This window comes from Exserohilum turcica, assembly GCF_000359705.1.
Source record: "Exserohilum turcica Et28A unplaced genomic scaffold SETTUscaffold_25, whole genome shotgun sequence".
Taxonomy (NCBI): Eukaryota; Fungi; Ascomycota; class Dothideomycetes; order Pleosporales; family Pleosporaceae; genus Exserohilum; species Exserohilum turcicum.
In genome coordinates, this window is record NW_007360081.1 from 1 (window position 1) to 20,409 (window position 20,409).

Genomic DNA, 20,409 nt, shown 5'->3' on the forward strand with positions numbered 1-20,409 from the left:
CCTCCATTTTCAGAATTATCCCCAACACCTAAATTAACTAAAAAATATTTCTGCAGCCCACCACTTCTGAAAAACGTCTGAACTTTGACAGAATCAAAGAGCGTACTTTTCTCTCCCTTCCATGCTTGCTGATGATTTTTTTTTAAATGTTTGCGGATGATACCTCTGTTAATAGTGAGAAATTCACATGTTTTACAGCGAAATCCATCTAGTGGTATCCCCAGCTCTTGAAATGCGCAAGCGGGCTGCTTGGGAAGCTCAACATCCTTTGGGTCGCTTCTTTCGCAGTGCTCAAAGCGTTGTACAATCTCTTTTCGTACTTTAGCGGGCGTTGCATGCTGTTCAAGCAGATGCTTGTCTAGATTTACTACGCCGCTGCAGTGCTGCTTACACACTAGTACACCAAAATCAGCTAGAAAGCAGAGAATATCGTCGCAGTTCTCTACTGAGAGTTCCGGCGGCTTTCTGCATGTGGGTGCGCTACTATCACTGCTTTCTGCGTTCTGTTGTTGTGCGGCCGCACGGGTGTTCCAGACGGGGAGCTCCATTGTAACCCTAACTGTACCCTACCCTACCCTAACCCTAAGCTGAGATAAATATCACTGTACTGCTTTGAAAACTTATATACGTACTAATGCGATATATGCGATAAATTTTTGTATGAGAACTAAGTACTTAATAGTATTGTAGCGTAATGTCTTGGGGGTGGGGTAAATTTCGCGTCTTAGGGGGTGCAAATGGCCCGATTAGTCTACGCAACCCTAACGCTAAGCCTGTTTCAGCCGATTTTCTCGCGGTTCAGACTCCAAACCGCGCCTCATATTGGTTAGGGGGGCTGCCTTGTCTCTATCTTTCTTTATGCGTTCCGACGGCCGCTTGCCCCTGGGGTTAAATGGGGGGCTGCCTTGTCTCTACCTTTCACTCGTTCCGACGGCCGCTTGCCCTTGGGGTTAAATGGGGGGCCTCTCTTTTCTCTCTCTCTCTATTGATCTCTTCTCTACTTATCCAAATCCTTCTTACCCTCTCTCTAAATACTATATCCCTAATTCTGTCTTTTGCCTATATCTCTTCTACCCTTCTTTTTTTGCACCCTTCTTATCTATTTTCTCTTATTATCTTTTGTCTTCTATATACCCTCTTATTATACTTTACTTTCTGCCTAATACTCTCTCTATATATACTCTTATTTCTTACTCTTACCTTATCGAATCCCCTATTTCTTAAATATACTAATCTTAACCCTTATCTAAATCTACCTCTCTAATCCCTATCTTATCTATCTTCCTTTATGCCTTCTGACCCCCGCTCTCTTTTTACCGGAAATGGGGGGCCTATAACTACACCTCTATACTCCTATCTACCTTGTCCTCTCCTAAAACTCCTTCTCCTACTTACTCCCCTACCATTACGAACCCTACACCTTTCTATTACTCTTAACCTCCTTTTATTCTCTACTCTACTACTCTATTCTGCCCCTTTTCCTCTGTCCACCCCACTAATCCCTCTCCCTCTTCTTTTCCTCTTCCTATCCCTTTACCTCCCCCCCTGCTTGTTTAATCTCCCCTCTCTTTAAATACGAGAACCCTAACCCTATCTCTATAATCTTACCTCTTACCCGCTCTACTCTATATCTCTTCCCCTTAATACCTACTTTCTTTTCTACCTCTTACTTTTGCCCCCCTCTTCTATATAGTTAGTGACACTTTGTATATTCATTTCTACTTACTACTATCTACTACTATTTACTACTATTCACTACTACTTACTGCTATTTACTACTATTCACTGCTATTCACTACTATTCACTGCTATTCACTACTATTCACTGCTATTCACTACTATTCACTGCTATTCACTACTATTCACTGCCATTCACCACTATTCACTACTTTATTCTCCTATTTACTACTATTCACTTTTATCATACTATATCTTCTAGTTATAATTTATCATCTATACTTAATTACTATTCTATTAAATTACTTTATTAACTTGTTATATTCCCTACGTAATGCCTTCTCTCTCCTTTTACCTGATTTCCTACTAACTCTCCTATTACCTATCTATTAAAATATATTCATCTACCCGCCGAATTACCCAACTTAACTTGTTCCCTTCAATCCCCCCCCATCGCTTCTTCTCGCTCCCCCACCGCGCCCACGCCTTAAATATCCCCCCAACCTCCTCTTCGTCCACCCGAAACCCAAGCCCGCCATCCTCCTCAATCGCCTGCTCCATTACCTGCTGTACTGCTAACCCTGCCTTCATTAACCCAATAATAAACACCTTGCCTAGTACCCCACTATACTGACACCCCGCCTCTCCCTGCTTCCGATATCCCCCCTTTTGTACGTCAAATACAAAGCTCTCGCACACCGCCTGCGGTAGCCAGCACCCATAGCAGCACGAATACGGCACAATCTGCCAGTTATCCTGCAACATCTTCAGTCCCTGAAGCCCCTCTTGACCCCCCTCCTCCTCACACTCCTCCCACCCATGCCCCCGCCCATCTCTTCCGCTCGCTACACACCACTGACACCCCGACCCCCACTTCTCCATCACCCCAACCAGCTCTTCTACCTCCATCGCATCTCCACACTGCCGCTCCGCTTCTGCCATCCCTACCCACTGCCGCTGCCGTTCCTGCTGCTCAAACGCCAACCGCAATCCCATCTCCTCCCCCTCTCCCTCCCCCTCTCCCTCCTCCTCCTCCTCCTCCTCCTCCTCTTCATCACTACTCTCCCACTGGCACCGCTGACATGCTACTTCATCCCCCTTACACATCCCCCGCTCTTCTCCGTCCATTGCCCAGTCTAGTACCGCTCGCATGCACCCTGAGCCCTCTACAAATAACTGCATATCCTCTTCTACCTCTCCCCCTTCTGCTCTCACAAACACTTTCTTTCTCCCTCTTATCTGATATCCCCGCATGATAATCGCCTCGCTCTTCTCTCCATCTCGTCCCGCCCGTCCACTCTCCTGTGCATACTGCCGCATCTGCTGCACCCCTCCCACATGCACCACCGCCCGGATCCTCGGTGCGTCTACCCCTAATCCCAACGCATTTGTCGCTGCAAACACCTGCCGCTGCCCACTCGTCAACTCCCCCACAATCTTCTTCTTCTCCTCTACTGTCCCTACCGCCCGGTAGTAACACGCCGCCCCCAGCACCTTGCCCATCTGTTGGGTCCGTGCTATCGTCCCACAGTACACAATCACCTGCCCCGGCACTGGCTATCTCTTCTTTAGCTTCTCCACCAATGCCACAACTGCCTTTTCCTCTTCCTCTACCTTGTACTCGTGTACGCTATACCGGATATTCTTGCGTGTCGTCTGCCCCCGGAACCAGTAGCACTTGCTCTTATTGGGCAGTCCCATCACATCTAAAAACTGCTTCTCCTCCTTCGGCCGAAGCGTCGCCGTCAAATACACCATCTGCGTCTCCACCCGGAGCAGCTGTCGTAGTCCTAGCAGCCGGCTGCGGAATCCCTTGAGCGAGTCTAGTATCGAGTGACATTCGTCAATCACAATCCGATCCAGCCGCCCCATCGACCGCTCCCGGTTGATATAATGCCCAAACGCCTCTCCTATAGCCGCTTCGGGCGTCACAAACATAATCTGCACACTCCTGTACGGACGCCGGCTATCCCACTCCCCACTAACAATCCCCAGCTCGTCACACCGTGCCTTCATGTCAAACCGCAGTGCCACCAACGGCACCACAACAATAGTAACCCCTGTCGACACAGACGCTGGTAGCATAAACAGTACGCTCTTACCAGCCCCAGTCCCCATAATCACTACTACGGGACTCTCATACTGCATAATCGCCTGTATCGCTGGCCGCTGTACACTGCGAAACTGCGCATTGCATCCCAGCAGCCGCTGCAGCTCACTGTCCACGTCCACCAGCCGCATCATCTTCCACCGCCGGTACTCCTCCTCCAACGCCTCTCTGCGCGCCTTGACCACCAGCGGGCTTCGTTGCAACGGCAGCAGCTTCTTCTCCAGCGCAGATGGGAGCTCCAAAAACCTGTGCCACTCACTGCTGGCTACCCGGAACATGAACCGCTTCGATTCCACACTAAACACCGCCTCATACAGCGACCGCCCATAAATCGCCCCAGCCACCCTGCTGCCATGCCCAGTCTGCAAGTCAAACCCCTCATCTTCTTCTGACGACGTATGGTCCTCATCGGTATTCAAGTACGCCTTGCGTGCCTTGGGGTTCTGGATATACCGCCGCCAGATTGCCTTGGATGCATGCCGCCACCCAATCACATTCAACTTGACGCCCATGTACTGCAGCGACGCCTTTTGAATCCTCAGCTTCAGTCGGTTGGAGTTCCACTGCTCCACAGTCGGCGGCCTGTCAGCCCGTACCCGGCTCTCTTCTCTCTCGTCTTCTCCTTCCTGTCTCTCTTCTCTCTCGTCTTCTCCTTCCTGTCTCTCTTCTCTCTCGTCTTCTCCTTCCTGTCTCTCTTCTCTCTCGTCTTCTCCTTCCTGTCTCTCTTCTCTCTCGTCTTCTCCTTCCTGTCTCTCTTCTCTCTCTTCTCTCTCTCTCTCTCTCTCTCTCTCTCTCTCTCTCTCTCTCTCTCTCTCTCTCTCTCTCTCTCTCTCTCTCTCTCTCTCTCTCTCTCTCTCTCTCTCTCTCTCTCTCTCTCTCTCTCTCTCTCTCTCTCTCTCTCTCTCTCTCTTCTCTCTCTTCTCTCTCTTCTCCACTCTCTCCTTCACCCTCCTCGTCCGACACCTCCCGCCGCGCTACAGTCCTCACCCGGCTCGCTTTTCCTGCTCTTCTCGTGCTCTGTGCGTCTGCATGCCGCTTTCGTCCACGTGTGGGTTCTTGCCATCGCTGCTCTGCGCGTGGCTCCCACATGTACCCACTCTCGCTCTCTCCCTCCGCCTCCTCCCCCCATGCTGCTACCACCAAACGCTGCCAAAATGGACGCGCAAACCACAAGTAAAATACCACCAGCTCGCCTACTTCGCGTGGGACGTACCGGTGGATCACTTTGCCTTGTCCAGTCTGGGCAATATTTTTGTGATACGTAGTAACAAAAACCACTGCACCATCTTCGATAAAAATTCCGCGACTGTTACCCTGCCCATCATTTTGAAAACGAATGGTGAGTAACTCACTACCGCGCGGCGGCGCACCTCCTGTCAAATGCACAAGTACGGCAAGTGCGTGGCGGGCTTGTTGCATGCCTTGGTAGTATGCCTGGATGCGCTCCTTCACCCACACCAGCCCACCACCCCCCGCTATCGCCACACGCGACGCAGTAACATCGGCAAACTCGTGTCGCAGTCGCTTCTCCTGCTGAATACGCCCTAGTAGCCAGCGCTTGGGGTCTCCTACACTGGTAGCCTGGCGGTTGCGCGCATCTTCCATAAAACTCCACCCAGCCTGCTGTGCAGCCGCATTGTCCACCAGCTTGTCCCAGTAAATAGCGGGACACGGCGTCGTCTCGGGTACTACCTCGCCCTCACCGTCTAGCTGCAGCAGTAGCAGTTGTTTCAGCATGTCCTGCCGCGTGCTGGCAATCATGCCGTGCACCATCGTCCGTAGCTGCGCCATGCTGAACTGGATCTGCCCATACAATAACGTGTCCCCTACCCAGTCCACCACGCCGTCTGCATTCGTCGTGTACCGGATCTTGAAGCCAAATGCTCGCAGCCGCAAAATGGCGTCCATGGGCGTGGGCTGCCCGTTGTAGTCCGTCAGCGCCATGAACCGGTGGCACATGTCCTGCACCAGCTCAAAATGGGTTGCTGCTGTCGTGCTGGCCGTCTCTTGGCTGTGTCCCCCAGCCACCAGCTTGTCGATCTGGGCATTGCGCTCTTTGTGTGCTTGGTACAGCACCAGCATGCGCGATATGCTCACCATGGCCGACTGCTTGGGGGTATACATGAGCGGATCTAGCCATGCTGGGGGTATACATGAGCGGATCTAGCCATGCCCTGTCCGCGCTGACACCCAACACAGCCATGCCACTGATCAAGCCGGTCTCAAACTCGCTGCTGGCCAGCTTGTGATCTAGCAGCGCAAGCATAAATGCAAGCACTTGGTCCTGCAGCGCCTCGGCGTCTTCTGCATCCAGCGGCTCGTCCTCACTGTCACTGTCCCCGTGGCTATCCCCCAGCGCTATGCTCCGCGCTGCGCTAGCTGCCTCCTCTTCTGGGCTATACCCCGTCAAATCCTGCATCTCCTCCAAGCACGCCTTTTGCTCTCGCGTCAAGCGGTATGGTGGGCGTCTGCCCTGCACTTCGTCACTGGAATCTGGCTGGACGATGGGGAGCTTATACGTCCGCCAGATGTACGCAATAATCTGGAGCCACACGGTGCGATACTTCTTCATCGTCGGCTCCGTCTGGCTGGCATTGAACGGCTTTTCGTTGCTGGTCGTTCCATACTCGCGTCGGTTGATGTGCATCATGGCGGGCATGCCTACTACCCCTGAGTGGGATACCTGCTGTGCTCTCCAAATCACCATCTCAGCAGCCCAGCACACGTCCTGCAGTGCCCGTTCGTGGTGGCTGGGTGTCTGCGCCATGTCTAGCAACCACACCCGATCTAGTCCCTTCAAGTGCCGTTTCCAGCCTGCCCGATGGAGCCATGTCTGGTATCCCCACCGGCTGCTGTCCTCTTCAATCACGTTGCTGGGGTTTCTGCTTTCCACTACCTGGTCAATCTGTCGTACGGACGCAGCCAGTGCACGCCTTAGCTGCGTCTCCTCCTCATCGCTGTCTGCCGGCTCAGCCGGTGCAGCGCCCTGGACTTCAAACAGCCGGCCCAGCGTGCTGGTGTTCTGGAACTTCTGGCACATGACACTGCCTGTCCACCTCTGATATATGGCTGCTGGACGGCCGATGCTGCGTGTATTGCGGCTAGTCCAATTGTGCTGCTTTGAGCCATGCTCTTGGATGCGCTTCTCACTGCGATTAATATACCCACACTCCCAGCACTTCAAGCCGTCTGTGTACACGGGCAGATGGGGCAGCGGCGCAGCATCTGGGCGTGGAAACATAACCTGGTCTGCACTGTTGGCCCAGTTGCGCAGCCATGGCTCCTGGCTGGTGGCTTCTACTATGCTGCGCCGTGTGTGGGGAGTCAGCTCCTGGTGTTTGGTGTCCAAGTGGGTGCGTAGCTGTGACTTGACAACGCCCTGCTTATGGCTCTTGCATATCGCTATGCAATGTGTGGGCAAATACACAAAAATCTCTCGAAACGGATCCATAGTAGTAAGCAATTATAGTATAAGCTATGCTATTGTTGTAAACTGCGCTATTACTGCTACGTAGTGGTAGACTGATCGCTATGTACATTTTTGTTTGTTTTGGTTACTCTGCTGACACAACCTTAGTCGTACGACGTTGCCCTGGCGTGCCCAAAACCCTAATTCTGGGGTTGGGGTTAACTTGGGGTTAAGCCCTAACCCTACCCTACCCTAGCGCATGGGCCACATCAGCGAACACCAACTTTTCATCACATTCTATCAAATATCTCACGCTACAGTTGTCGCATGGCCATAAAAAGTGGTGAATAGAATTCGCACGAGTTTTCTGTATCTATGATAGAAGTTATATACATTTTTAGCTATTCTAACCTTAATCCTTTTCTGTAGGATTAAGGTCCGCAGACTCGCCAAGAAATCTGGGATTAAGGTCGATTTTGACCTTAATCCTGTCAGGGATTGAGGTTAGGGTTGTTCTCCTGGTTCTTGCGATTCAAATTCTTCAACAGCTGAAGCAATTGGATCCATATTGGTGGAGTTATGGCGTGTTGAAGTTTGAGGCCAGTTTGGTGTTCTGGTGCGGGGTGTGCGCCAGCTGAACATGTGCGCCAGGTGCACGGACACGGTAACCCTACCCTAGGGTTGACTTGGGGTTAAGCCCTAAGCGCGACTCTCAGTGAGCACGGGCCATGCCCACGAACACCAACTCCCTCCCCCATTGTATCTAATAACTCACGCTACATAAGTCGCATGATCATAAAACGTATTGCATTGAACGTGCGCGAGTCTCCTGCATCTAAGGTAGAAGTTGCATCTGTTTTGAATATGGTTTGGACGGTATCTGCTACTGTGAACTGGTGGGTAAATGGGCAGGGGTACAACGCGCTATCCGACCATTGTTCACAAAGGACCATAGTTCGGTTTGGCATAACGAGTAGGGATTGATGATAGGGATTGATGATAGGACATGGAAGCTTGTTGATTTTTCACGTTCTTGTCCCATAACATAAGGCGCGTGTACATTTCTGCGGAGGTCAACCCGCCCATGGTGGTACCACGGCGCACCAGCCCTAGCAATTTCGTGAACCTTGGAACGATGCGCAAGGCCATTACTTTTTGGCAGCTGTCGCCAAAGCACACAACGCTGCTGGAAGCCTGCACAGTGCTTTGAGCAGTAAGCTGTCACCATCTCGACTTACAACACTTGCTTCTTCTCAAGATTGCAGGACTGCCCATATTGTTCAGATACATCGTCCATCACAACCACGTACCCAACCTCAGGCACCACTTCATCTCAGCCTACAGAGGGAGCACTCCACCGGAATTTTGTAACGTGTTCATACCTTACGTCCTCCAAGGTACTAATCCGGACCCAAGGCTTGAATTTGGATGTCAGAGGTTTTTCAAGCCCCTTGGGCCCGCAAATGTGGTTAAGATCGATGTGAAACAATCTCTCGTAGAGTTTGTTCCGCTTGGCCGTCCAGGTGCCCTATACAAACTGAGCACAGACGTAGGCAAAACGAGGTTCTCACTTACCTTGCCACTAACTAGTTTTGTGAAGTCGTTCACAAACTGGTCCGCTTCTTGCCAATCCCGGAGCTGTCCTCCACCTCGGTTGAGATATTCATCCAGTCGATATCCAAATTTCCCCCACGACTGCCAAATGACCGCACCTTCTGGGCCGACAGCAATAACGAACACGTGTGCAAAACTGAAATGCAGTTGGGCTTTGCCCTGCTCCACAAGCTCAAAGATATGCACGTCTGTCAGGTTTACAGCCATGACTGTCGTACGTTTTCCGTCTCCGAAAGCATCTTGCTTAGCTCTGCGATACGCAGTGTCGAGCGACGCAGACGGTGTTTCACGTATGTGTTCTAACGTGGGAAGACCACCAAGAGAGCGAGACTGTGTTTTTACAGCGAAAAACAGAGATTCACTGTCCCGTGGAGCTGCAAAGAGAAGGACGAGTGTTGCCGCCATCTTGCAAGAATTCCAAGGGTAAAGTGAAGACCACTGCGATAATGATTTTGAGTCAAGTCCAGATAGACTGACATCAAACTTCGACCCGATCAGCTTGTTCGACCCTCCGGCCGCAAATCCTTGGAGTTTTCCGAACACAAACGATGCCAAATCAGGCCCAAAACTGAAGAATATTTCTACCTGATGTCTCAGCATCGCTAGCGCTGAGATTCCAGAAGGGAACGTGTTCAAGATGACGACGAATTCTCTGATGTTTGAGCAATCGGAAAGCCCAACTAGCATAATCAGTTGGTTATCTTTGTCGTCTAATCATGTGACTTGGTCGAACTTACCCTCACTTCCAGTTTTCTGGCGTTCTTCTTTGTTGGTTTGGAGTTGATGTTGCCCAGTAGGACGTTTGTTTCCAAAAAAACGTTCCATAAAGTGAGCTTTCCCTTCCGCGTCCCCTTCGAAGAGGCTGTTTAATACACAGTCAGCTACCTCCTTTTCCTCTGCGCTCGAAGCTGAGTATATGTCTCTTCCGACGGTGGCCCATTCTTTCGCCAACGAAGGGGTGGAGCTCATGTTGGATCAATCAAACGTTGGTATGCAAAAGAAGATACAGTATAATACGACGCAAAACACTCGAGCTTGCGAAGGTCAGTGGTGAGATTATGATCAGTATTCACTGCGCAGCTGATTACCCCGCTCTCTTCGTGCACCATGACGTCAGATCTCCGGTGATAGGGCCTGTACTCTTGCTTCCTTTTGTTACCCCGCGATCTTGTGTAACATGAGAAGCTTATGCGGTTCACGGGATCCTACGTTCGCGCGTTATAGTAGCGCATAAGGTGCTTCATAGGCACTATACTACAATGACCTAAATAGATGCAACTTCTTTAAACAAGTTGTATTATTCTTGGAACCACTACCGCTTCCAGCTCCCGAATCTCTCGTTGTCACGAGATGGTCCGCTCTGGACCAGAAAGTTCGGATGTACAAGCGGAAGAGTCATACCTAAAAGCAGGTACGAGGGCGAAAACGCTGCCCCACCTTGCAACATCTGAGTTGTTTAATGAGCGCATAGATTTATCTTCCACCGTACCTTTGATACACTCTCATGCAGTTGCAGCTTCCGGTTACTGTAAGCAGGCGACCTTTGATCCCACGCTAAGCCTCTCTCGCTTGGTAGTCATCTTGCCCAAATGGTATTAGTTCCTGTCAACGATGTCATTAGTTGATTTTCTTTCTGGCAATTAGACGAATTATTGCATGGTATTTACGTGGTTTGACTTTTCCTAGACAAGCAAATATGTATCGGGCGGGCCTATGTCCCGCGTGGGATGACAACTGAGCCATGTGCGCAAAGCGGAAGCTGCAAGTGCATGAGAGTGTATGACAATGAATATAAGCAGCCACTCTAGTTACTACGGAACAGCTAAATGAGTGCTTGCCTCGCAATGTCCAGTTCCTCCAGAATGACTTAAGCTTTAATCAAAGACCTCCCGTAGCATGTCCTGAGGTTGCCGACGAAAATGACTGATCCGTACGTGGGGAAATTTGTTGCAGGAACTAGCTGCTTCAGTAGCAGTCCAGTATCGACGGACTTCGTCTGGCTTGTCTGCCCATTCTGGTCGCTGTTTGCTGGAATGACTAGGGGTATCTTAAGTACGTCAGGCGCTGATAGTAGATTCGATATTAAATAAAAAAGCGAAATTGGCCACTCACTTATAGGTATTCGCCTTGAATGTTTGCGATTTTTGAAGGTTAGGAAGATGGAAGCTATATCGAATGGTGGGAATTGACTGAAGCAGTTGCGCCCCACTTGGAGCGCAAGCTGAATCTCCCGGTCAGTCGTTCTTTGCTCCGCTGACCAGTTTTGGCGCAATTCCAGTACCCGATAAGCCCATTTCTCACTACCTTTAGCGTCGTCAAACTCAGGATACAGTTGAAAGAGTCCAGCCTCTACGACGTGCTCCAAAGAGACTACACACGATCGATTTGTATGGTTTACTACTCCTTGGGAAAGATACTCGCCATTATAAAACCTTTCATCCTCGAGGCGGAACTTGAAAAATTGTTGGGCCGGATCCTCTTGTCTGGTAGTTGATTTACACGCTTTGAATAGCCAGGTGTCTCGCGCAAATTGTCCCTGTGGAAATTTTGTGGTGTCGACTGCGCATATTTTGATGTCAGACGGACGGCACCGACGGCGTCGGAGCCTCCAAACTGCGTACTGGATAGCGAAGAGTAGGGAGCTTGTCCATGACATAAGGTTATCAGATACCTCCCCGCTAAAACAATCTTTAGTCAGATGCATATGTAGCAACTCTGCTGCGTTATGCTTCTCTAGTGCTAGAAGATCTATTCGGGTGCTTGCCTGTGGTCCAACAATGCTCGCTATAGAAGCTATTACGCTCTCGTCATTCTTTCCTGAGCTGTTTCCATCGAACGTCCGAAACAGGTACTGAGGGACATCATCAAACTTCAAAGACTGGGTATGAAAAGTTGCCGGTGGATAGAATAGTGTTGGCCCGGCAGGTGAATTGTTCAACACCCTGATCCAAAAATCGATCCAATTCTGCCTGTCCTTCCTACAGGCTTGATCTTTGCGCTCCGTTCGTTCTTGAAAGATGGTGGCGTAATCTTCGTCTACGTCGAGGCGGTTCTCATGCTCATAGTATTCTTCGCTCTCAAAATCGGGGTCATACGGCCATTGCAGACAAGCTTCTTCAAGTGGAATAAAGTAGTCATCGGCGTGGAGAATTCCAGAAGGGCTGGCGGCTTGCCTGTAGCACTCCTCGGCAACCTTCCACAACATGTTCTGATCGCTGGTGTTACTAAGGACCTCACGGATGATGTTCCTAATCTTTTTGTCGAAATGCGAAAAGAGTTCTTGGATTGGAGTCGGCCTCTCGAATAAGATAGCTGCTCTCTGGCTTCCGAGTGATTTGAGATGTATAACAACAGAGCTTTCCGTCGCTTCATTAAGCGTTTCGATAGTGGTTGTTAGATTTATAGTGATGTTTGTAAGCTTTTTGATTCCATCAAGGAGCGAGCATACCTCTGTAATAGGCAGGTTACCAGAGGAATTTGCAGCGTCAGCTACGGATTTGATGTATCGCGCTTGCGAGATAATGATGTTGGTGGGTTGGACAAGCATTTGGATGGCATCCTGAAGGGAGGCTAGATGATTGCGTGTTGAGCGGAGGGTTTCCTGTCCATGATCCTGAGGTGCGTCCCCAACAATGCTTAAATCACGGACAATTTTCGCTATATTCTCGATTTCGGCCTCCATCGCGGCCTTTGGGTCCAGAGTTGAAAATGTGCGAAAGCTCTCTCTATGATGCAGGTAAGGTTCGAGCGGGGTTCATGTCTGCACGTGAAGTAGCCAAGTTATGTCATTGGCTTTCTGGCTGCGAGCCGGACAAGCCACTACCTCAACAAGAAAAAGCAACGGCTATAATTACACCACAGGTCAATGAAGATGGTGTTAACTAGATAGCATAGACAGTACATTAAGCACTTTTTTACTGCACCTCCGCGTGCGACACTATTCTAACCCAAAATACAAATACAGAGTTCTATCGGGCGTATTTGTAGCTTCTCTAATATACTAAAATATATAGAGCAAACCAATGTTTCCCCTCTTTCACCTTCGCTACCCTTTTGCGGCATTATACTGCTGTGTCATGATTACAGAATGCTTACGCTTTTGATTGCGCTCACGGACAGTAAGCAAGCACCGAGGATGTAGCTTGAAACGCTGCGCCGCAATCCTTCCAACCATGCCATAGTCATGTGACATGCACAGTCATCAGTATGCCTTGGCACTACTGAAAACATAGGAGAAAGGAAGCGTCGCGCGTACGCGTATGGGTGTGCACGTGCGTGTAAGACGAAGCAAAGAGGTTAGATTAAGAAAGGTGCCAAGGCAGACCAATCAGCAAGGCTAAGAGGAGAACGGGAGAGATAGGAGAGGGCAACATGAAGGGGAGGGGCTTTTAGCGAGGGCAACAGTTACTCTTCTTCAAAACTCCCTCTGTGGCTACCTATACCAAGGCAATAGTATTTTAACCTAAAAAATAGGTTGAGATTAGAGAGATATAAGGGGGTGCATTGAAAACTTCATCAAGCACCCCCGACTGACGCCCCTGCATGGCCGTCTAGAGCTTATCTACTAGTATCCTTTCCCGTTATAGCAATTTCCTGAGAACTGCTCGCGCCTAGCGTAACCCTAACTTAGGGTTAACTTGGGGTAAAGCCCTAAGCGTAGCCCTAAGCGCAACCTGGCAGCGCAACCCTAAGTTAGCACGGGCCATGCCTACGAACACCAACTCTCTACGCTATTTTATCTAATAACTCACGCTGCATAGATCGTATGATGATAAAACGTAGTGCATTGAACGTGCGCGAGTCTCCTGCATCTAAGGTAGAAGTCGCATTTGTTTTGAATATCGTTCGGACGGTATTTGCTACGGCGAAGTGGTGGGTAGGCAGGGGGGTAAAACGCGCTATCCGACCATAGTTCCGTTGCGACCATAATTCCGTCTGGCATAACGCGTAGGGATTGAGGATAGAGTTTTTGCTGACTGGCCAAACTCCCTGAGCGAGGTAAGCTGTCCGAGCCATCTCGCCAGGCCTCCATCTCTTAAATACTAAAGCGCATCAAGAATTTGATGTGCCGTATCCAAAATGCCTTCATCGTGCAGTTGTTGGTTCGAGGCTAAGAATTATTAGCCACATTTTGAAGATGCCAGAGCTCTGAACGCATCATATCTTCCTTCGCTAAAGCAGATTCGATCGCTCCCAGCAACCTCGTGGAATAATCTAAGAGATCAAAATCACTAGTCCTGGGTGCTAGGTCTTGGATTTTGTTCAAAGCTGCACACAGCGTTGGATCCCAGGACTCTTCTGCTATTACCTTACTTCGCTCGATAACACAGAACCTGAAACATCGTACCGCTTCTGAAGGTAAGTTATGGTATTCGTTTATGGATCCGAGGAGGTAATACGTCAAAGAGATATCAACGTTCCATTGACGCTGCTGGGACTGTGCTGACGGCTCTTGACAATGCAACATAGAAGCCATTAAATGGTTGCAAACAGCTTTCGCCTCGTCAAGCTCTTTTTCCTGGATGAGATATCGAATAGCCGTATGCCAAAGACATATTCTCGGATGTTCGAAAGGCTCAAATTTCTGGTCGACTTGTTGGAGAATATCTCTGATTTCTCTACCACTTTTCCGGTCGTATAGGCTATAGAACCCTCCAGACGTGGTACGAGGCAAGCTAGCTTGATTATAGCCATAGTAAGCCTTGATCTTGTCGTCTCCCGCAGCCTTTTTCATCCACAGTTGGCGACAGCAAGCATCAAAAGCGACGTACAAATCTCCAGCTGCGTCCATAGACAGTTGACTGATTTCCTGGAACACCTTTTTTCTTGGGTCGTTACGTTGCAGAATGATCTCAGCCAAGCCATGCAGCTGTTCCATCAACACCCGTACAAGATCAGATCTGTCGGCTCTATGCAGGATCAACACAATCGCCAATAGATCTGGCAGCTGTCTGTGGTGATAGGTCTGTACGACAGCTTTGAGTAGTTCGAAAGCAGCCCGGATTTTGATCCATCCAGCTGATGAATGCCCCCTTCTCATATATTCTAACGCTGCACATATCATATTATGCAGTCTGCTGAGATTTGACAAGCCTGACTTGAGCACATCGCTTCGACAATAGACGCCTCGTTCATCCGTTGTCCATATGCCTCTATCGAAACAAGTGTCAAAATGGACGCTCGTAAACCACAGTAATCGCCGAAATGACTTGAAGTAGCCTAGATCAGATATTTGGCTGAATTTGAATGAAAGTGGAACAAATATCAGATCTTGCGACGGAGAGCAAAGTCCGGGCGAGCTTTCTAGCGATTTCCTTCGTTTGCGGTATCGTTCCACTTCGAGCATATCGAGGAGTATTCCATTCGAAAGAACCATGCATTGATCAGACCCGTATCCCATCTCTTTCATGATGGTTAGTGCCAAACCAGAGCCTGCACTACTGTTGTTCTTGTGGATTCTCATTGCTCGTAAGTGTGATTTCCATTGTGCAATCCTAACGCACAGGTGTTAATAGTAAATTATTGAGATGGACTGATACTCACGTCATGTTCACATTTGGTTCTTGTTTTTCAACTAACCCCTTCACTTCGTTTAATGTGTGTCCATCGAGCACGTACAGTTGGACAACATCATGATACAATTTGCTTATAATATCAAAATTGGAAGCGGAACTCATATTTATATTACGATTTTCGCAACAATAATCAGTCCTTAAACGGATTATACGAAGACAGAAAACGAGGCAGACACCTACCGCGACTTTATCAACTCTCCATAGCGCCAGGATTTCTCGCTCAATGTGTATCATCTACTAATATCTAACGTCCCTTCCTATATGGCGGAAAACCCGGTGAGCCGGAATCAGCCAATTAAACACAGCATCGTGCCGGGATATCTGCTGACCCTGCGCTTTCATTAGTTCAGTCCGGCCCACCAGGATTTCCGCTATACAGAGAGGGATGTCAGGCCTGCATATAGGATGGTTACACAAGCCAATGGTATTTGAACACATGTACGGCACCCAATCGCATTTGGTCCTAGAACACCAAACTGTTGTATGTAAACGGCTGCGATGTTCCTTCCTCAGCACGGACGAAAACTTTTGTTCGCTTAGAACCCTGCTATGGACTTGACAACTGTGATTGGACTATCTTATGATGCATCAGATTCAAGCATGGCTGGTTGTTCTTCAATGCTGAAGTATTTTAGAACGACCGTTTGCCTCATATTCTCAGCATTCGTTTCATCCTCTCCACTTCTGCCTTCCTAGCTAACGGGTTGGGACTTGATTACATATAGTTACCTCTCCACTGATTGAATTAGTATTTTGTGCTATAGACCTGCCAAGATGGAGACGAATACAAACTTACCGCCAAGGCCCGGTCCTTTTGGCTGGAAGAGATATGCAGATAAGGTCTGCAATGCTCTCACCGACAGAACGGCCAAGTTTCTTGAAAAATAGTAAGTTTACGAACATACTGCATGGATTTTGAAAATTCAGCTCATGTTTAGCCTCGGGGTTGACCTGATCATTGTGACCGGCCCTGCTGGGACTGGCAAATCCTCTTTCATAAAATCTGTTACCGGGAATGAAATATATACCGCTTCAACCCTTGAGTCAGGTGGGGCTCCTTATGCATCCCATGGTACAAAGACTTGATATTCGCGCTAACCAATGCAGGTACTCGACAAACCGCCCTTGTTCCAACACTGATCGGAGGGAAAAAATACCTTTTTCTTGATATGCCTGGATTTGATGCTATTGATCTCGACGACTGGCAGATATTCATCATGCTGACAACGTCCATGGCCACGATTGAGCGATATGTCAACTTTCGAGGACTTATCTATGTTGACTCATTTGACAATGTTCGTGCCACCAAATCGGCGGAAAAGATATTGAAATGGGTTCACCAGTTTTGTGGCTCCAGCTACATGGCTAACGTGACCATTGTGACTACGAAATGGGATGTGCAGGCAGATGATGCAGTGAGTGAAAAATTGGAGCGCTATGCGACATGGAGACAGAGTGCTTTACTTCAACCGCTGGTATCGAACGGGGCTACAACTTTCCACCATGGTCTTGTTTGGAATGCCGATGATTGGAGAAAACTTTCACTTCGAAATCAGCAGGAAGAAAGAAACATGTACGCCAGAGCTATGATTCGGGATCGGTATGGGACATTCTCCAATTTTACACTAAAATTCTACCGTGAGATCGCTCAGGGATCTACGGTCGAAGGTACATCAGCTGGAAAATGTCTTCGACCAGGGCCCTCAAGCCAACCTCGACAAGCCCATCAGCCAAACTCCTCAACTGAAAATAGTACACGGTTTGACTGGGCGAAAGAGACAAAATCGTGGATTTCGCTTCTTCTTAAGGCAGCTAGAGTATATCGAGAAATTTCTGGAACCAACAATACCGGCATGTGGGATTTTGAATCAGAACCTGATATTAACTGGGAAGATGGTTTTTTGTTCGAGGAAGATGAAGTCCACGACATCAACCTAGGTGACGAACACGAAGAGTTAGATACTAGCTCTCGTTGTACAATTTTGTAGGATTGGGGTTTGTCTGTAGTCACATCTCCTACACGTTATGCCAACGGAATTATGGTCTCGTTAGGAATTATGGTCAGATAGCGCGGTTTACCCTTGCAAATTCATCTTGCTACTTCTTATAACCTTTCCTGATCTAGCAATTATCTAGCCCCTTTACTCTGCCTTACATGCACGTGCGCACCTATACGCGTACGCGTAATACGTTCGCTCTTCTATATTCTTAGTAGTGCCAAGGTATACTGATTACTGTGCATGTTACGTGACTGTGGCATGGTTGGAAGGATTGCGGCGCAGCGTTTCAAGCTACATCCTCGGTGCTTGCTTACTGTCCGTGAGCGCAATCAAAAGCGTAAGCATTCTGTAATCATGACACAGCAGCACAATGCCGCAAAAGGGTAGCGAAGGTGAAAGAGAGGAAACATCGACTGGCTATGTACATAGCACCGTTTGCAACAAACGTATTGAATTAAAATTTATCTCATTAACTATGCATATCTATTAACTTATGAATCCGACTGATATAGTCCTAGCACTATTCTCAATAACAGCAAATGCATTACAATCTAGTGAATAACGCATCACTCAATAGAGGTGAAGTGGCGCTGCTATGCGATGTGGCACGCACACAAGAATGCCAAAGTGGGAGGTTCGAATTTTTACTATGTATGTTTGATCGCTTTGCTATGTATCTGGTCTAACGTTATACGGGGTAAAAAGCAGTCATTTGTTTAGTTGCATGGGACTGGCAAACGTAGTTTTATGCTGACACCGCGAGCCCATAAGCATAAGCAAAACCACAACAATTGAGCTATGCCTGTACTTCTCAGCTCGCAGCAGCCGAAGAATTACTAAGCTAGACCAGTCAAAGCAGCCTAATTCACTTACTAGAGCTGCTTCCATCCGCAGTTTTCTCTTTTTCGCCCAGAACACGACTTTAATCCCACGCCGTTATCACGCTTGTTCTAGACAAGGCTGGTGTCATCACGGTAGGCTACTAGTGATTATTATGCGGCTGGTGAGATGATAGAACTATAAAGAGCTAAATGCGACAAAATATAGCGTAGGATGAGAACCGAAATGAATGCAAGAGCGGGAATTGCTAATACATATACATTCAATAGCAGCCGCTATAGTTTGCTTCACGTCTCGCCAATTATCTTAGAGCTACATTGCTAGTTAAATCTACTTAGCCTTTACTCTATTTCTGAACTACTTGATTTGCTTGCTTGCATCATGCTGGAATGTGCTCATTCTTCTAGGCTCGCTCCACCCAAACTTTCGTCGCACCTGTGCCTCTACATTCGCTCCCTTGCTAGGAAAAATCTAGTACACAGATAACAACATGGCTCTCACATTTTCCGTCGACGAGAAACTTAGGGTACCACGCGAAATCTGGCTTCTAGTGCTCGATTATCTGGAGCCGCACGACCTTCGCGAATGCCGATTAGTAAGCCGGGATTTGGATCCTATTGCTGCGTCTTTGTTTTTCAAGACTTTTGTGTTCCAATTTAGCAGACATAGCGTTGAGAACCTCACTCAAATAGCTTCCAATGAAAGACTAGCTGGGTATGTGCGAACCCTCATGCTTTGGAGAGGCCCGAAGCGCCACGATGCCGTCTCAAGTTTACCCAGCCCACTACTAGGTGTCCACAAGCAAGGCTGACCACGACAGGACTAGATCGCGATTGTAAGAGCTTTGAAGGATCCGTCGGCTAAGCGCACGATACGAACAGTGCAGCAGTGGCGCGACTGCTTATCAATAAGCAGTTTACGCTTCCCAAGTGGCCATATGCGCAAAATCAAGTGACAGTGTTTTCCGTATATGTACGCTATAGCGCAGACGAGGCTAGGCTACATAATGCATATACTGGAAATAGCTGTACGAACAAGCATCAAAGGACTAGGGCCCTCCCATGGCCCGCGCATGTGCCAAGTCTGCAATGGTTGTTCCCCGCTGGCGGATTGCATCCTGGAGTTGACGTATCGCAGTCATCTAAACAAGAGCCAATGCAACGGATAGTACCGCTTCAGCAATGATATCCATTTGGATTCTTTTTACACTGCAGTAGTCAGCCAGGATACATGATAAGGGTTGCACAAGGATTGGTCCAATAGTCCGCTCGCCAACAAAGCTTCATGCATCATAGCTCGTAGCCAAACTAACTTCAAGTCACCAGACTCTAACGTTACACTCGATTAAGCCGATCGCTGTGTGGTGTTCTGATATGCACGAAGGATCTCATAGCGTACGTCACCATGGCTGAAGGCATGCATCCGCTGAGAGGCTTACCTCGCTCGTCGCAGAACAAGGAAGCGGCTATCAAGACACTCAGTGGATAAAGCACAGCAAGCTATGTAGTTACGTACTCCATGTTGCCTATCTTCCACCTATGTAGCAAGACGACGTTTTCCCTCTTGCACCTTCGCCACCCTTTTGCAGCGTCGTGCTGCTGTGTCACGACTACAGAATGCTTACGCTTTTGATTGCGCATACAGGCGGTAAGCAAGCACGAAGGATGTAGCTACGCCGCAATCCTTCTAACCATGTCGCAGTCATAGTTAGTTCCGTTTGGCATAGTACGCCTATGGTGAGAAGCTAGGAGTCCATCATGAGTTGTAGCACAGCATCTGTGAAAGCTATTGATCTGTTAAGACTAAACTACGCACAGGTGACTGGCGGCTCGTAATGGCGCATTTTAAAGAAGTATGTCTCACTAGTTACATAATTACACGTGAATTGCCTTGTTGATTAGTTAACTAGAGCTTAAACACTTTACACCATGTTCCAATGTCATGTTCCATTAATATCCTGGCAGTCCGGTCAAAGCCGGCATTCTCTTTCACAATCCTATCTGTCGACTTTGTCTACAGTAACTAACTATTTACCCTTCTAAGTACCGTCGCACCATATCATGTCCTCTTTTCTGCCTTGCACTGCCCATATCGTACTGCCCGCAAGGTGGACGTCCTCATTACCAAGCACACTAGCACCCGCTCAGCATAGGCCTGTGGTACACCCAGCCTTTGGCTTTCCTT

General features: G+C 48.6%; 8 protein-coding genes across 8 annotated transcripts; 1 reads left to right on the forward strand and 7 right to left on the reverse strand.

Moving 5' to 3' along the window:
• Positions 1-2,745: 2,745 nt before the first annotated feature.
• SETTUDRAFT_70449 (uncharacterized protein) lies at positions 2,746-3,225 on the reverse strand (the record flags this gene model as incomplete). The annotated part of the gene is made up of 1 exon (XM_008028456.1): positions 2,746-3,225. A coding segment is annotated over one exon (480 nt), but the record flags the coding sequence as incomplete, so codon positions are not given.
• A 1,843-nt stretch (positions 3,226-5,068) lies between these two features.
• On the reverse strand, positions 5,069-5,746 carry SETTUDRAFT_65393 (uncharacterized protein; the record flags this gene model as incomplete). Its single annotated transcript, XM_008028453.1, has 1 exon — positions 5,069-5,746. A coding segment is annotated over one exon (678 nt), but the record flags the coding sequence as incomplete, so codon positions are not given.
• A 238-nt stretch (positions 5,747-5,984) lies between these two features.
• On the reverse strand, positions 5,985-6,617 carry SETTUDRAFT_66551 (uncharacterized protein; the record flags this gene model as incomplete). Its single annotated transcript, XM_008028455.1, has 2 exons — positions 5,985-6,114; positions 6,190-6,617. Coding segments are annotated over 2 exons (558 nt in total), but the record flags the coding sequence as incomplete, so codon positions are not given.
• Positions 6,618-6,854: 237 nt separating this feature from the next.
• On the reverse strand, positions 6,855-7,238 carry SETTUDRAFT_64533 (uncharacterized protein; the record flags this gene model as incomplete). The annotated part of the gene is made up of 1 exon (XM_008028452.1): positions 6,855-7,238. A coding segment is annotated over one exon (384 nt), but the record flags the coding sequence as incomplete, so codon positions are not given.
• A 1,291-nt stretch (positions 7,239-8,529) lies between these two features.
• Positions 8,530-9,410, reverse strand: SETTUDRAFT_111360 (uncharacterized protein; the record flags this gene model as incomplete). Its single annotated transcript, XM_008028457.1, has 2 exons — positions 8,530-8,724; positions 8,772-9,410. 2 exons carry the CDS (start codon positions 9,408-9,410, stop codon positions 8,530-8,532), a joined length of 834 nt encoding a protein of 277 aa, XP_008026648.1.
• Positions 9,411-10,604: 1,194 nt separating this feature from the next.
• On the reverse strand, positions 10,605-12,380 carry SETTUDRAFT_132203 (uncharacterized protein). Its single transcript, XM_008028458.1, has 2 exons — positions 10,923-12,380; positions 10,605-10,857 (listed from the first exon to the last, which is right to left on the reverse strand). The coding sequence occupies exons 1-2, from the start codon at positions 12,355-12,357 to the stop codon at positions 10,685-10,687; spliced, it is 1,608 nt and encodes a 535-aa protein (XP_008026649.1). The 5' UTR covers positions 12,358-12,380; the 3' UTR covers positions 10,605-10,684.
• Positions 12,381-13,920: 1,540 nt separating this feature from the next.
• SETTUDRAFT_111413 (uncharacterized protein) lies at positions 13,921-15,487 on the reverse strand (the record flags this gene model as incomplete). Its single annotated transcript, XM_008028459.1, has 2 exons — positions 13,921-15,304; positions 15,354-15,487. The coding sequence occupies 2 exons, from the start codon at positions 15,485-15,487 to the stop codon at positions 13,921-13,923; spliced, it is 1,518 nt and encodes a 505-aa protein (XP_008026650.1).
• A 672-nt stretch (positions 15,488-16,159) lies between these two features.
• SETTUDRAFT_40102 (uncharacterized protein) lies at positions 16,160-17,373 on the forward strand (the record flags this gene model as incomplete). The annotated part of the gene is made up of 3 exons (XM_008028442.1): positions 16,160-16,272; positions 16,324-16,457; positions 16,493-17,373. The coding sequence occupies 3 exons, from the start codon at positions 16,160-16,162 to the stop codon at positions 17,371-17,373; spliced, it is 1,128 nt and encodes a 375-aa protein (XP_008026633.1).
• Between the last annotated feature and the right edge of the window lie 3,036 nt (positions 17,374-20,409).